This window comes from Callospermophilus lateralis, chromosome 1 (assembly GCF_048772815.1).
Source record: "Callospermophilus lateralis isolate mCalLat2 chromosome 1, mCalLat2.hap1, whole genome shotgun sequence".
Taxonomy (NCBI): domain Eukaryota; kingdom Metazoa; phylum Chordata; class Mammalia; order Rodentia; family Sciuridae; genus Callospermophilus; species Callospermophilus lateralis.
The window spans coordinates 47400876-47414420 of record NC_135305.1 but is presented as its reverse complement, the minus strand read 5'-3'; the positions used below and the strand labels follow the sequence as shown (position 1 = coordinate 47414420).

General features: G+C 33.2%; 1 protein-coding gene across 1 annotated transcript in view; it reads right to left on the bottom strand.

Annotated features, from left to right (window-relative positions):
- Nucleotides 1-13545, bottom strand: part of Ptprz1 (protein tyrosine phosphatase receptor type Z1) — a 175390-nt gene that overhangs the window by 26224 nt on the left and 135621 nt on the right. Inside the window, exons 14-15 of the mRNA XM_076853511.2 lie at nt 11799-11943; nt 2868-2959 (exon numbers count right to left, since the gene is read on the bottom strand). Coding sequence (XP_076709626.2) covers nt 2868-2959; nt 11799-11943 — 237 coding nt within the window. The remainder of the gene's footprint in view (nt 1-2867; nt 2960-11798; nt 11944-13545) is intronic.

The window sequence follows — 13545 nt, the reverse complement described above, 5'->3', positions numbered from 1 at the left end:
TTATCATCAATCATAACTTGCATTTTAGAAATCGGATTTGATCAGAAATATCTTCTATACATACTTGAAAGAGAAAACAATTTATTTTCACTGTTAATATATAAATAGTGGGGCTGGGGATGTGGCTCAAGTGGTAGCGCGTTCGCCTGGAATGTGTGCGGCCCGGGTTGGATCCTCAGCACCACATACAAACAAAAGATGTTGTGTCCACCGATAACTAAAAAATAATAAATATTAAAATTCTCTCTCACTCTCACTCTCTCTCTTTAAAAAAAATATATAAATAGCACCTAAGCTTCACTTATCAGTGCACTCCCTCTCTTTATGGAAAATTATGTTTAACATGGGTGGGGATTATATGTAAATTCTGGGAAAAAAGATTCACAAAATAACTATATTTCCAATTTTAGTATAATTCAATTTCAGTTTCATAAAACTATACAATTATATAGTCAGATGATTACATTTGAAAACTTTTTTCCTTCTCTCCATAAAAAAATATTTATATGAGAAAATATTCATTAAGGATAATGTCAAAAACCTTTGGGACTTTTAATCTGTAAAATTTCAAGAACTGTAAGTTGAAATTATGCTATGTAAACAAAGTCATTGGATCTGTTAATTAATTGCGAAGGGGCTAAATTATTTTAACTGTCCGTTTTTTGTTGTTGTTGTTTTTTCCTTTTCTCTTTATCTGGACAGACTTTCTAAGATTAAACAGTACTAGTTCACTGTATGCAATATCACAAATAATTTCTCTGACAAGGAAACATCAAACACATTTCACAAGAAACAGTTATTTACATTAACAGATGTTCAGCATTTAGGCCATCTAATATTTTTAAGCTTCAGTTACCAAGAATTTGTTGATTTTAAAAAAAATTAGAATCCATCTGTTCTCTCTGTTAGATAAGTGGACTTGAATACTAAAACTGAATTATCCCATCAGGCTTAAGAAACACTAGACAAAGGTGCAATTCCACCTTCACACCTACAGAAGGATTTTGCCTGGAAGTAGCTTTTATAATTAGACAAGAAAACAGAAATAATTTGTCACACCTAAATCATTAGTTCCAGTGAATGTCCTTCAAACCCATTGATATTTCCTGCACAGCCCACGTTTCACAAGCAAACTAGTTTTTATCATCAGTCAGGTATATTTGTAATTTTTTTTTTATTAATTGGTCTGAAAGCAAGTGAGAGCTACATATCTTTTCGCTTTCTGATTTTACCTGAATATTCAGGTGATAAAGAGTGAATCCTGAGAGCTGAGCAAGTGAAATGAGGACACTCCCTTGACCACTCCTCTTCTGACATTCAGAATGGAGATCTTAGATTTCCTCTACAAGGTCCTGATTTTAAAATGTTGCATTTTACTTGTTAATAATGAAATCCATTGGACTTTGGATAATATTAGAGTTAATTTGCATACCTCATGCTGATGAGGTATGTAGAAGAGATACATTTGATAGTGAAGGAAGTGACTATAACTGATAGCTGAAAGCTGTCAGTCTAACTGAAAGCTGAATTCTAAAATATTAATGAAAAATTGTGCTATTCTAAAATAAATATATAGTATTTTAGTATGAAATTAGAAAAACAGAAATAAAATAGTGGTGATTGAAGACTCAGAGTTAAAAAAAAAAAGGAAAACCAGAAACCCTTTTAAGACCTATGCTTATAAAGCAAAAACATATAAGAACATAAATAGTGTATACTCTACAGATATCTATATATATATATATCATGTAGAAAATATCTATGCTTTTTTTAGTCACAAGATTTCAAAAGATAATATAAGGAAGAATTTGGGCCTTAGCAATAATTCAGGGTTCAGGGAGCATCAGATTGTTTAAAAAGTAACTCCTATAAAATGATCACATTCACAAATTTTTCCTTCTGTATCCTTGGTGTGGTGACTTCTTTGTCCCTATCTCATCCTCCACCCTCCAGTACATCTTCATAGTTACATACTTGCACAGAACTCATTTTTTTTTTAATTACCTCATTTCATTCTGGGATGTTATAAAGTGTTAAATAAGTGGCGAAGGTCTTACCATGTGAACACTGGGTTTAAGGGACATCTTAATCAAAAGGGACCTGGGTAATTTTGAATACCGTTTTCCAGGTATATTTTGGTGAAGATATTCAGTAACTTCCCAAATATTCAACTGTTCAACATTGAGAAAAAAATGTAAGTGTCTCAAGTAAATATATATATATATATTTGTGTGTATACATATGTATATATATCTCTGTGTGTGTGTATATATCTGTGTGTATATGTATATATATATATATATATATCTATATATCAGTATATATGTATATATATGCATATATATGTATATATAGTATATATTTTGCTTTTTTGGGTTTTTGACTTTTTTTCTACAACTACCACCACTATTTTATAATTTTTTTTTCTACGTAGTTAACAGGTATTTTCTCATACAGACAAGTGATCAGAAAGGAGCTATGTTTCAGCCTTATTTTTGTTATTTCCTCCTATCCACTTTTACTACACTGACTTAGTCTGACCTTTCTTACTGAGGTTTCCATGAAAGTAATGAAAATGAGTGACAGCATTATTTTTAACTAATATCTTATTGCTATAAATGCTTGTTTTTAACATATCATATTTCAATACTTAAAAATTATTTTGTTCTATCTGTGTGGTTAAGAATGTTTAAAATGAATAAAAACAGGTTGTAAATCATGATACATGATATAGTAAATATTTGGGGGAACACAAGTAATCTACATTAAAGCTATTGGCAAAGCACGCCAATAAAAGCAAATCTTCCAACACGGTGCTTTTCATTCAGCACCTAGTGGCTACTCACGGTCACACCTAAAGCCATTACCTGAAATTGGAAAGATAGGTGTTGGAGGTGTAGATATTACTCGAGGGGACGTACTGTCCTCTAAATAAAAGTGTGCAGTCTGGAAGCATTTTCTGAAAAGATAAGAAAGCAATTTATACTATTAGCTGCACAGATAACAAGATGACTTCTGAGCTTCTTGAAAATCATTATAGAAATATCCAGATGAAAACAAAAGTAGATATGTGCCCAGAAGAGCAATTGCTGGGTCTACATATGTTTTAATAAAACACAGACTATTGAAGAATTCAGTACAAATATCCAAATTTACCTTAGTTTTATCTGTATCAGACTCAGAAGAGCAAGCAGCTAACGGACATGCTGAGAGCAGACATGGTATTTGAAGGGTAGCAGGAGCCAAATAGTACTTTGCTAATATAGAAAAATCATTGTTCTACAAACTAATTATCCCACTATTGCTAGAACCCAAAGCGCCTCACTCTGGAAAGGACCAGGGTGGAGAAGAATGTCCAAATCTATCTTCTTCAACAAAGTGACCATGTCCTTCTGAGGATATTCAGCTGTTAGCAATAGATGGCAATCCATGATCATGTAGAAATGAAACTGCATAGGGTAGGGTGACATTTGATGACAAAAGAAGGCCACTCTATACTGTATGAGAATGCAGAAATGGCAGAACTTAAGTGAGGAGAGAATGAGCACAAAGCTGAAAACAAAGGTGATTTTATTTCTGTTAGATCCTAGTCTTGATGAGGGTTTTGAGAATGAATAAACTTGGAATCAATGATAAGGATGACCTACAACATCGCCCAAATCTATTTTCATTCAGATAATAAGAGTAATAATAAGGTAAGAGCACAGTATGAACTATTGAGAAAAGCAAAGAACCAACTGCAGTAGCAGTTGGTGTAAAGTAATATGAACCATCCTTCATTTAAGAAATTTAGCTAATTAAAATGTCAACAACACTCCAATCTGATTTTTTTTTATTTATTTGAAATGTTACTCATGAATGATTAACTTTAAACAACTATCTGTTTGAGTATAAAAGCAATGTCAATCTCACTTTCCATTTTAGATAAAGCCAGATTTTTTTTTTTTTTTTTTTTGAATTCTAGATGAGGTCTTGCTATCTTGCTCAGACTAGCCTGAAACTCAGTCCACCAAGCAGCTGGGAGTATAGGGGTATGCCACCATGCGTGGCTCAGTTTCTTGTTTGTTTATTTATTTAATGGAATTGGGCATTAAATTCTGGGCCTCTATTATGCTATAAAAACACTCTACCACTGGGCCACATCTGCAATCTTCTATTAAATTTTGAGACAGGGTCTCACTAAGTTATCCAGGCTGGCTTTGAATTTGAGATCCTTCTATCTCAGCCTTCAGAGTATCTGGGATTACAAGTTCATTTTCCATTTTAAAATCTTTAAGCTATAGGGCTGGGGTTGTGGCTCAGCGATAGAGTGCTTGCCTCACTTGTGTGAGGTACTGGGTTTGATCCTCAGCATCCAATAAAAATAAAAAAAAAATAAAGGAATTTAAAAAACATTCTATTTAAAAGAAAATCTTTAAGCTAATATATCCTGATGAGCTTTAAGAAAACATTTGTTCTTATGTGGTGACACACATGAATCTCAATATTTTTCCAGTAAATTAGTTCCCTGGATAAAATTATTGAATAGCTTCCACTGCAATTAGAACAATGTTCAATTATTTTAGCAAGGGATGTATGGCTTTTCATAACCTAGACTTCACCAACCTCAGTAGCTTCACCTCCCATTACTCCCTCACACAGCTCACACTGGTCCTCTCTTTCTTCCTCAAAGAAGCCCCATCTGCTTCAACTCAAGAGTGTTGGCTCTTGCTGCTCCTCTGCCTACCTGTCTCTTTCCCATCATTTTTGCACTCGCCCAAATGTTATTTCCTTTGGAAGCTCCTGGTCATGCTAGCTAAAGGTGTCAGCCCATCACTCAAAGCCACTATCTTTTGCCCTTTTGTTTGCTTAATTTTATCTGAAATACAGATGTTCCTCTACTTACATTGGGGTAACGTCCTGATAAATTCATTGTGAGTTGAAAATACCATAAGTTAAAAATGTGTTTAACACACCTAACCACCAAACATCATAGCTTAGCAGCACAGTACACTGTAGAGCACCTTATTAATGTGTGTATGGCTAACTGGGAGCTGTGGCTGTGCCACTGTGGCTGTCCCAGTTGTGGCACTGTCCAGCTTCTCAAGAGAGTGTTGCACTGTGAATAACTAGCCAACAAGAACCACAACAACCACAACAAAGCAATAAAAATGAGATTTGAATTCTGAAGTATAGTTTCTAACTGAATGTGAATTGCTTTTGTACCATCATGTTGAAAAAGTCGACAGTCATAAATGGAGAACCCTTTGTACCATTATTAATGTATTCACTTGTTTTGCATATTTATACTTGGTTTCTCATATTCAAAAGTAAGCCACAAATGTGATAGTTTATCTTAATCATTGCTGTTTTACTCCTCAGTGCTGTCATGTTATAGATGCCAAAAAGTATTTGTTCACTCAATGAAATGCTATATGTAGCAATTAAGTAGTAAAATCATATAGTTTGTGACCTTAATGTCCCAAGCAAAAAAAAAAAAAAAAAAAAAGTCCTAAAGCAATTATTTCCACAGCAAAAAAATCAGTCCTCTGCTGGAATAGTATAAGGCTTTGATAATCAAATCTGAGGGAAGGACATAGATTGAGAGAACACAAGAATATCTTCCAAAGAGAGCAGGTGGTACAAAAGGAAAGCGGAGAGTATGGCAGACTGAAGAGGAAGGGGCGAGATGTGAACCACAAGTCTCATGAGGAAGAAACTCTCCAATGACAGGCCAAATGAGCAGAAATGAAACCAGACTGGAGCAGAAATGACAGAAGTTTGGATTATCTGTGCAACCAGGGTTACCATGTTCTGACACATCATCATAGAAACACTGAACTTGGGGCATGATTTTAAGATCAGAGAATTAAAATCCCTTTGATAGCTCTTAAATATAGTTAGCCAGGAGGTGAGAAAACCAACAAAAACAAAACCAGAATCTTAAAGTGATAAGATGCATTAAAGTATTTAGTGCAATTCACAGTTGATATGAAAATCTCTTCAACAGCTTCCCTAATTTACAGTTAAGGTCCAATTTGAATTTCTTCCATAACAACAGCTAACTTTTTAAAATGAGCCATTAGTTGCTAGATATTCTTCTACTTACTGAAACTCACTCCTTTCTAAGCTCTTCCAAATCGTACACAAAGAGTAGGCCTTCTTTCCCCCTACTAGGTCTCTTTCTGTTGATATCTGTGTCCCTGCTACTTTTATCCCTTGCCTCTAGATCTGTATTTAACAGATTTTTAGATTGTAGAATTTAAGATTTTCAATACTAAAACCCTACTTATCAGTGGTCCTACTTATCAGTGGTCCTCACCATCTTTGGCTTTTCTCTTTGAAGTTTGTACTCCAATAACACTGATGCAGGATAAATTATGGAACCTGTCTTGTTTTCTTCTGAGTGCCTATCTTACTTAAAACATGACTTTCCTGACTAAAATGGTTCACTCACCAATATGCCAGGCAAACAATATCGTCTTTCATGACTGCTCAGAGACCTTTTCTATGTGGAACAGCCTCTCATCAAGCAGATTATATTTCCAACGTACCTCATACAAACGTTATTCCTACTCCTCCCAGCCCAACTTCACCCTCATCTACATAAAGACTGTTCTGAAAAATATACAAAATCAATCCAAAAGTGATCTTAATTTCCAGGAAATTTTTCTACTTTATTTTAAATATTTTTTTCTTAATTGGTAGTTAGGATAGTTATTTTCTAATATACTTGTTTTATATCTATATCCTTACTAAAATTTTCTCAAAGATAGGGCTATCTCTTGATTCCATGCAAACTCAATTCTTACTATGGTGCCAAGAGTTCAATTTTATGCATTTTTAGTTTCAAATAAGTCTCATCAACCATTGTTGTTCAACTGCATCCAGGAATCTCTTGCCTACCTGAGCCTCAGATGAAATAACTTGAAATGTCAAAACATTTGAGACGGAAAGATGAAATTTATAGGTAGAGAAGGATGGATGGATGGAGAGATGGTAAGACCAATGAACAGAGGATGTGCCAATAACTCTGAGAGAATAGGAAGAAAGGCAACATCTGATGAAATACAAAAAAGTAAATTAACATATTAGCATTGAGGCTTAACATGTTGTTAATTCTCATCTTAGTAACTGGATAAATACCAACTCTCTTTGGTTTTAACTATGGGATTAAATCTTTGGTGGTTTTAGAAGTAAGTCTAGTAATATTACTTGGCATTAATTTCTCCAAAGAACCATATATATTACACCAAAAACACTTATTAGTGAAAAAATTAAAATCATATAGCCTAACTTATGGATGAAGGTCATCTGTATATTGCTTACCAAGCAATACATACTTTACAGTGTAGTCTTATATGGGAAATGACAGTCTACTTAAAAGGCAGTATGGCACCAGGAGATTTCCATTTGAGCAAGTAGATACCTTCAAGGATCCAAAATTTAATTTAAGATCAAGAGTGAATTAATAGTGCTTTTCTTTCCACTCTCCCAGCCCAAACAACTGCATACATGGAAAGTTCTTTTTTCTGTTTTTGATAATGTGCCATTTTGCTGAATACAACTTTTGAATTTTCTAGGTTCTAACTCTTTAAAATCTCTCAAAATCTGCCCTTTTCTTTTTTCATTTTAAAAGAACTATTTGAAAACCTTCCCTGTTGAAGTTATTTTGCCTCTTAGAAGCTTATGGTTTGGCTCATGTAAATTATACCTTAAAACATCTGGAAAGTACTTTGAAGGCATATTATTTAACATATGACAAGACAGTATCTATAGTCCATCTGTTCTGAATGTGCAGTGAATGTCTTCACGTCTATGTGCTAAGTGTTGATAACTGTGTCTCCTGCTAATTATCACTCAGCCATGATGGAAAAAGTGATGACTGTTTTCAACTTGTAGATGCAGGTCCTATCAATCAATGGGAATCCGATTATTTAATTTACACCTTTTCATCACAGTATTTAGAATTAATAGCTGGAAATGTGTAATTATTATTCCTTTTCTCAGGATTCTTATACAAATATGAAACAATGTTTAGGATGCTGCATTCATTCACAGAACCCTTAGAGAAGGTCTTATTGCAAATTTAATGGCGACCTAGGGAGGCCAGATGGCAGAAAGAGGGAATTAATCATAGGTGGGTAAGTGACTTGGCCAAGGCCATATAGCAAATTCAAGGAAGATTTTATCACCTATAACTTGTTCTGTCTTTCTGCTATAATGTGCTTCCTCTCAAAGTTCATAAAAAACACAGGGTAACTCCTTAAGTTAGATTAGTTAGAGGAAAGAGAAGATTTCTTTTGCCATTTTGAGATAATTTTCTTCTAAACAATCAGGTTAGAAAAATGTTTACATATTTTCTAAGAATCCTATGGTTTTAGCTCTTAAGTCTAAGATCCTGTTTCAGTTCAATTTTTTTTTTTTGTATGATGTAAGAAAAAGGTCTAACCTGATTTTTGTATGTGGATATCCAATTGTCCTTTAAACAAATGGTAAAAGATCTTAGGAACCTTGTCTAAAATCCAGTGACCACAAATGTAAGAGTTTATTTCTGAACTCTAAATTCTACTCCATTGATCTATTTGTATATTACTGTTCCAGTACCAGGCTCTGCTGATATGCTGTCATTTTGCAATAAGCTTTGAAATTAGGAAATGTGAGTCCTTCTTCTGTAAAATTCTTAAGAGAGTTGGGCGCAGTGGCACATGCCTGTAATCCCAGTGGTTTGGGAGACCGAGGCAGGAGGGCTAGGCAACTCAGCAAGAACATGTCTCTAAATAAAATATAAAAAAGGGCTGGAGATGTGGCTTAGTAATTAAGTACTCTTTGGGTTCAATAATCCCCAGTAGCAGAAAAAAAAATTCTTAGGAGAAATTATAGAAGTAAATCTTTATGGCTTTATTTTAGGTGATACCTTCTTAGATATGATAACAAAAATATGAGCAATGACAGAAAAAAGAATGAATTGGCTTTCATCGAAATTAAAATTTTGGTACTTTAAAAGATATAATTAGGAAGGTTAGAAAACCATCTACATAATGAGAAAATATTTGCAAATCACATAACTTATAAAAGACTTGTATCTAAAATATATAAAAATATTCAAAATTCAATAATAAAAAGACAAATAATGCAATTAAAAATAGAGAGAAAAGTATTTGAACAAATATCTCTTAAGGAAGCATATAAATATCCAATAAGCACATGCAGAAATACCATGAAGGAAATAATAAAATGCATTAAAATCATTGAATTGTACATTTTAAACAGATGGCATTTGTGATATATTAGTTTTATGTCACTGAAGCTGTTTTTAAAAGGTGTTTGAAGATGTGAATTGGAAAAATTTGTAAGGACTATTACTCTCATACTGTTATTTATATGTCATTGGATTTGTAACCTTTCCACAGAATGCAGTTTCCACAAAGGTCTAAATGTTTCTATCTTCCATTACAATTATAACTGAATCTACATGAGAATTTTAGTAATTCAAACAAATCTTGAAGAATGAACTATTGTGATTCAACACTAACTGTAGTGTATAATGACTGAAAAAATTACACTTTATAGTGAATTAATTTTAAGAAATGTAAGACAGATATTTAACAATATTTAACAAATTTTCAGATGGATAGGCAAAGAGTGATAAATTTGTCAGAGCAATTGATAGAGAAAAATATACACCTAAACCACAAAAAGTTCTCACCTTTTAAACTATTATACTCTCTTCTTAAGGCACATAAAGTGCTATTAGTGAGAAAAAGAGAAATGACTATTTGGTGAGATTCAAATTTGTATATTTTCAACTAGCAATTTTATCTTTTCCTCACCATAATGCAGACCCATTACTAAAAGAAGATCAGAACGACTTCAGATTTAAATTTTCCATGAAATACCAAATCATATCAAATAAGACACTGATTTTCAAATCACACAAAATATACTTTAAATATTAAGGTGGATCAAGAGACTCATTCTGATTACTGAAGTCTTTTAAGCATAAACCACCTGACATCTTTTTTGGAACTTCACATTAACACTATTTACCATGAAACAAATTTGGTTTATTTTCCATCTTATTTATAATCTGACATCACTTTACATTAATTAAAAAAAAAGATTTGGCAGAGAAAATCAGATGAGATAAAAACCAGCAATCTGAATAAACATAATATCAAATTGTGGTAAGAAATTTGGTCAACAAGCCCAGTGAAAAGTGGGAAGACAATCAGATGAATGCTTGCTGAACAAACATTTATGGGTTATGTACAATTTTTGAAGCTCTCTGTTGAGCACAGAATATTCTGTAAAATGAGACAGTCAATTATAGGAATCACTGGGGCAGATTTAAGAAACTATCTTTGTTTGCATCTCCTATGGGTTAAATGGACTCCTAACCCATGAGTTAACAAAATATGATCTGGTTTCCATCGTTCAAATTCTAATGTGTTCTGCAAAAGAAGTCAGATAGGAAATACATTGGGTCATGAAAGCATCCTGCTTTAGACAACCAATGACTAAACTATGACTTAAAACTATGTTTTAAGCTTCATTGATTTTGCCATATCCACCTTTTCCCCACTTTCTGGTCCTCAAGACTGCTGTATCCCTGCCTGGAATGCCCTTCTCCTCTACCTCCGGAATCCTATCTGGTTGCAGCCCTACATTTTATTTTACATTTATCCTGCCCATTCTGGCCTCTCAAGATCCCTTGTTCTCTGACCACTCAGCATTGGGTTTCACTTATTGAAATTCTGTGTAATGTTTTATAAATTTTTCATAGAGAGTTCTTTTTCTCAAGAAGCACAATTTTCTTAAAAGTTGGTGACTCTCATTCAATTTTTTATATTTTCCAATAGTAGTTAATACAGTTAGTACAGCATGGAAAATAGTCAATACAAGGAATATTTTGGAATAACTGAGAGAATATATTTTGGGATAACACATAAAAGTGGTGATATTAATTTATAAATTGATCCTGCTAAACAAAAAGGAATTAATTATAGATTTTCTGAACACATTTCTCTTTTAAAACAGGAATATAAACTACTAAGCTAGGCCTTTTCTGGTTTATAGATATGAATTCTTGTATCATTGCAAAGTCCTTGTCTTCCAACAGACAGTTCTACTGACTTACATCATGTCTCTAGGAAATTTGCAAATGATCTCAGTGTTCTGCTTGCTGCAGGATGGAAAACTTATGAGGGTGTGATTATCCCTGTCTCTTAAAGGTTTTAATGAGTTATTGATGAGAGTGAAGCTATATTTTATCCTCAAAGCAAGTTATGAATAAGTTTAAAGCCCCATTCATAAGCAAATTCATTAACTTTACTCCCTACTTGTATTGTATTTTAATTTCTTGTTTTTTACTTTTGTGCACAGGTTATCATTTTTCATTAGTATGAAGTTGATGTATATCTTGTACAAACTGTTTATTAAAAATATTTTTACCACATCCAAAAACTATGTTTTCTTAAATAAAATTTTTTAGATTACAACATCTGGTAAAAAGGTTTATGTTAAATGCTGTAGTAATGTCTGAATTTTAATTAGATTAATATGAAAGTGCAACCATCAAAATACCATAATAAATATTAACTGAAGTCAAAGTTCCTCCATTTTACCTTTATAAGTTTGAGTACATAGAAATATCAACCCTTTAATTACTGTGTCTGTGGATTCACCAATTCCCCTTATTCATAGCTACCTGAATAAATGGCAGCTCTCTTGAATATGCTTTGAAGACATTTCAGATGAAATACAGGCACAATCTCAGCTTTATGAATGAAATTTTCCACAAAAGATACCCAACTTACCTCCAGTAGATGAAAATACCCACAAGAGCCACTAGACAGATGAAAGTCAGGGCAGACACGATCACGAGGGGCATAACCGCCTTCTTCTCAGACTCCAACCCCTCAGCTAGACCAATACGAGACTCATGGCTACTATTACTGGCCTCTGCAGTCAGAGAAAATCAAGAGAGTTGACATTTAAGATGAAGGATCAGTCACAACACTTTTCAATGGATTAACTGTAGCCTTCATCACTGTTACTTACCTTAAAATTGGGACTCTTTGATGTAAAGAATGTCTACAATTAAATGACAATTTAAGTAAAACAAAGTTAAAAAAAAGAGTAAGGTGGGACTGAAAAATGACAAAAACCCAGCAGCGATTGGAACCAGGGAGGGGGGATTCGATGGCAAGAAGTACACCTAATGCTGCTTAGAAAAGCTTGCCTGTCACAGGAAAGCATAAGTATGGAAATGAGAAAACCTCCCAGTTTAAAAAAAATGAACAGGAAAACAAAGATATTTACTGACTCTTCATATATGATTTTCTAAAATTAATTTTAATGGAATTATTTAACCCTGTAATTATGCAAATAATTGGAGCAATTAATATTTCATGAGGAAAAACCTCTTAGGATAGAATACTTTATACATTGAGATCACCTTTCAATGCAGCAAACTATATTAATTGTAAAAATGCTATTTTTAATGTCTTTCTTATCTGCAGTTTTCATCTATCAAAATGAAATACTATTTGTTGCATGAGAATTGAATGAATACATATATCTAAGAGATTTCATTTCAAATATACAAGTGTAAATCCTGAAAAAAATCTGAACACATTCCTTGGGTGGGTTAATTTCAAAATGTGGCAAATGATTAGTTTTGTAACCAGTCAGGAACCGTTACTGAAATATCACTTTGAAAAATCATTGCAACTGATATATCCTTCCAAGTTCCTAAAAGACATCAGAACTGTGAGTGTAAGTGGCAATCCTTCCTCTCTGCTGTGTGGGAAGCTGGGAGGGTTGTCCTAACATGGTGTGTTGATGTTATTACAAATTAAGAGCCCTTATCTTTTCCACTCTTGGAAGAACTAAAACTATGTTCCCCGTCAAAGTTTAAAGGCTTCCTACACAGTTGGCACATTTGATGTTTTATACCAAATCTACCCAAGACTGAGGGAATTTATTTGATCTCAAATATTTAAGAGTAAGAAATTTTAGATTGATATAAATGCACATACATGGAATTAAAATATGTTTTAACTACAGAGAACTTAAGATTGAACATAATTATTTTCTTCTGTAATTAAGAATGATGGCAGAAAGGGCTGTAAATATAATCCACTGAGACAGGAAATGCATCAGAGGAACATAAATGACAACTGTATTTCCCCAAATGACTACTCTTATAATTATAAATGCATCTGTTAGAAAAAAAAGTGGAATTCCAAAATGAGACTAAATATCATAAAGCTGTACAAAAAGGAAAAATATTGTAAGTCCAACAAACCCTGTGCTATAGTTAATATTCTCATAATTATCATAAGAAAAGCCAAAGCCTCAGTTTTTATTAGGCCAACCACAGACTCTGGCCATTATGCATTCTGTGGAGACTCATCTGAACATTTAAATAATCAGATGAGTACAGTAAAAATTTCCTTATGAAATCAAAACAGCACCTTGTTTCATACATGGTCATCTTTACATTTTTTCCTATTGTAACTATTGTTACCTAAACGGAAAGTAAGTCTTTGGGTAATAAAT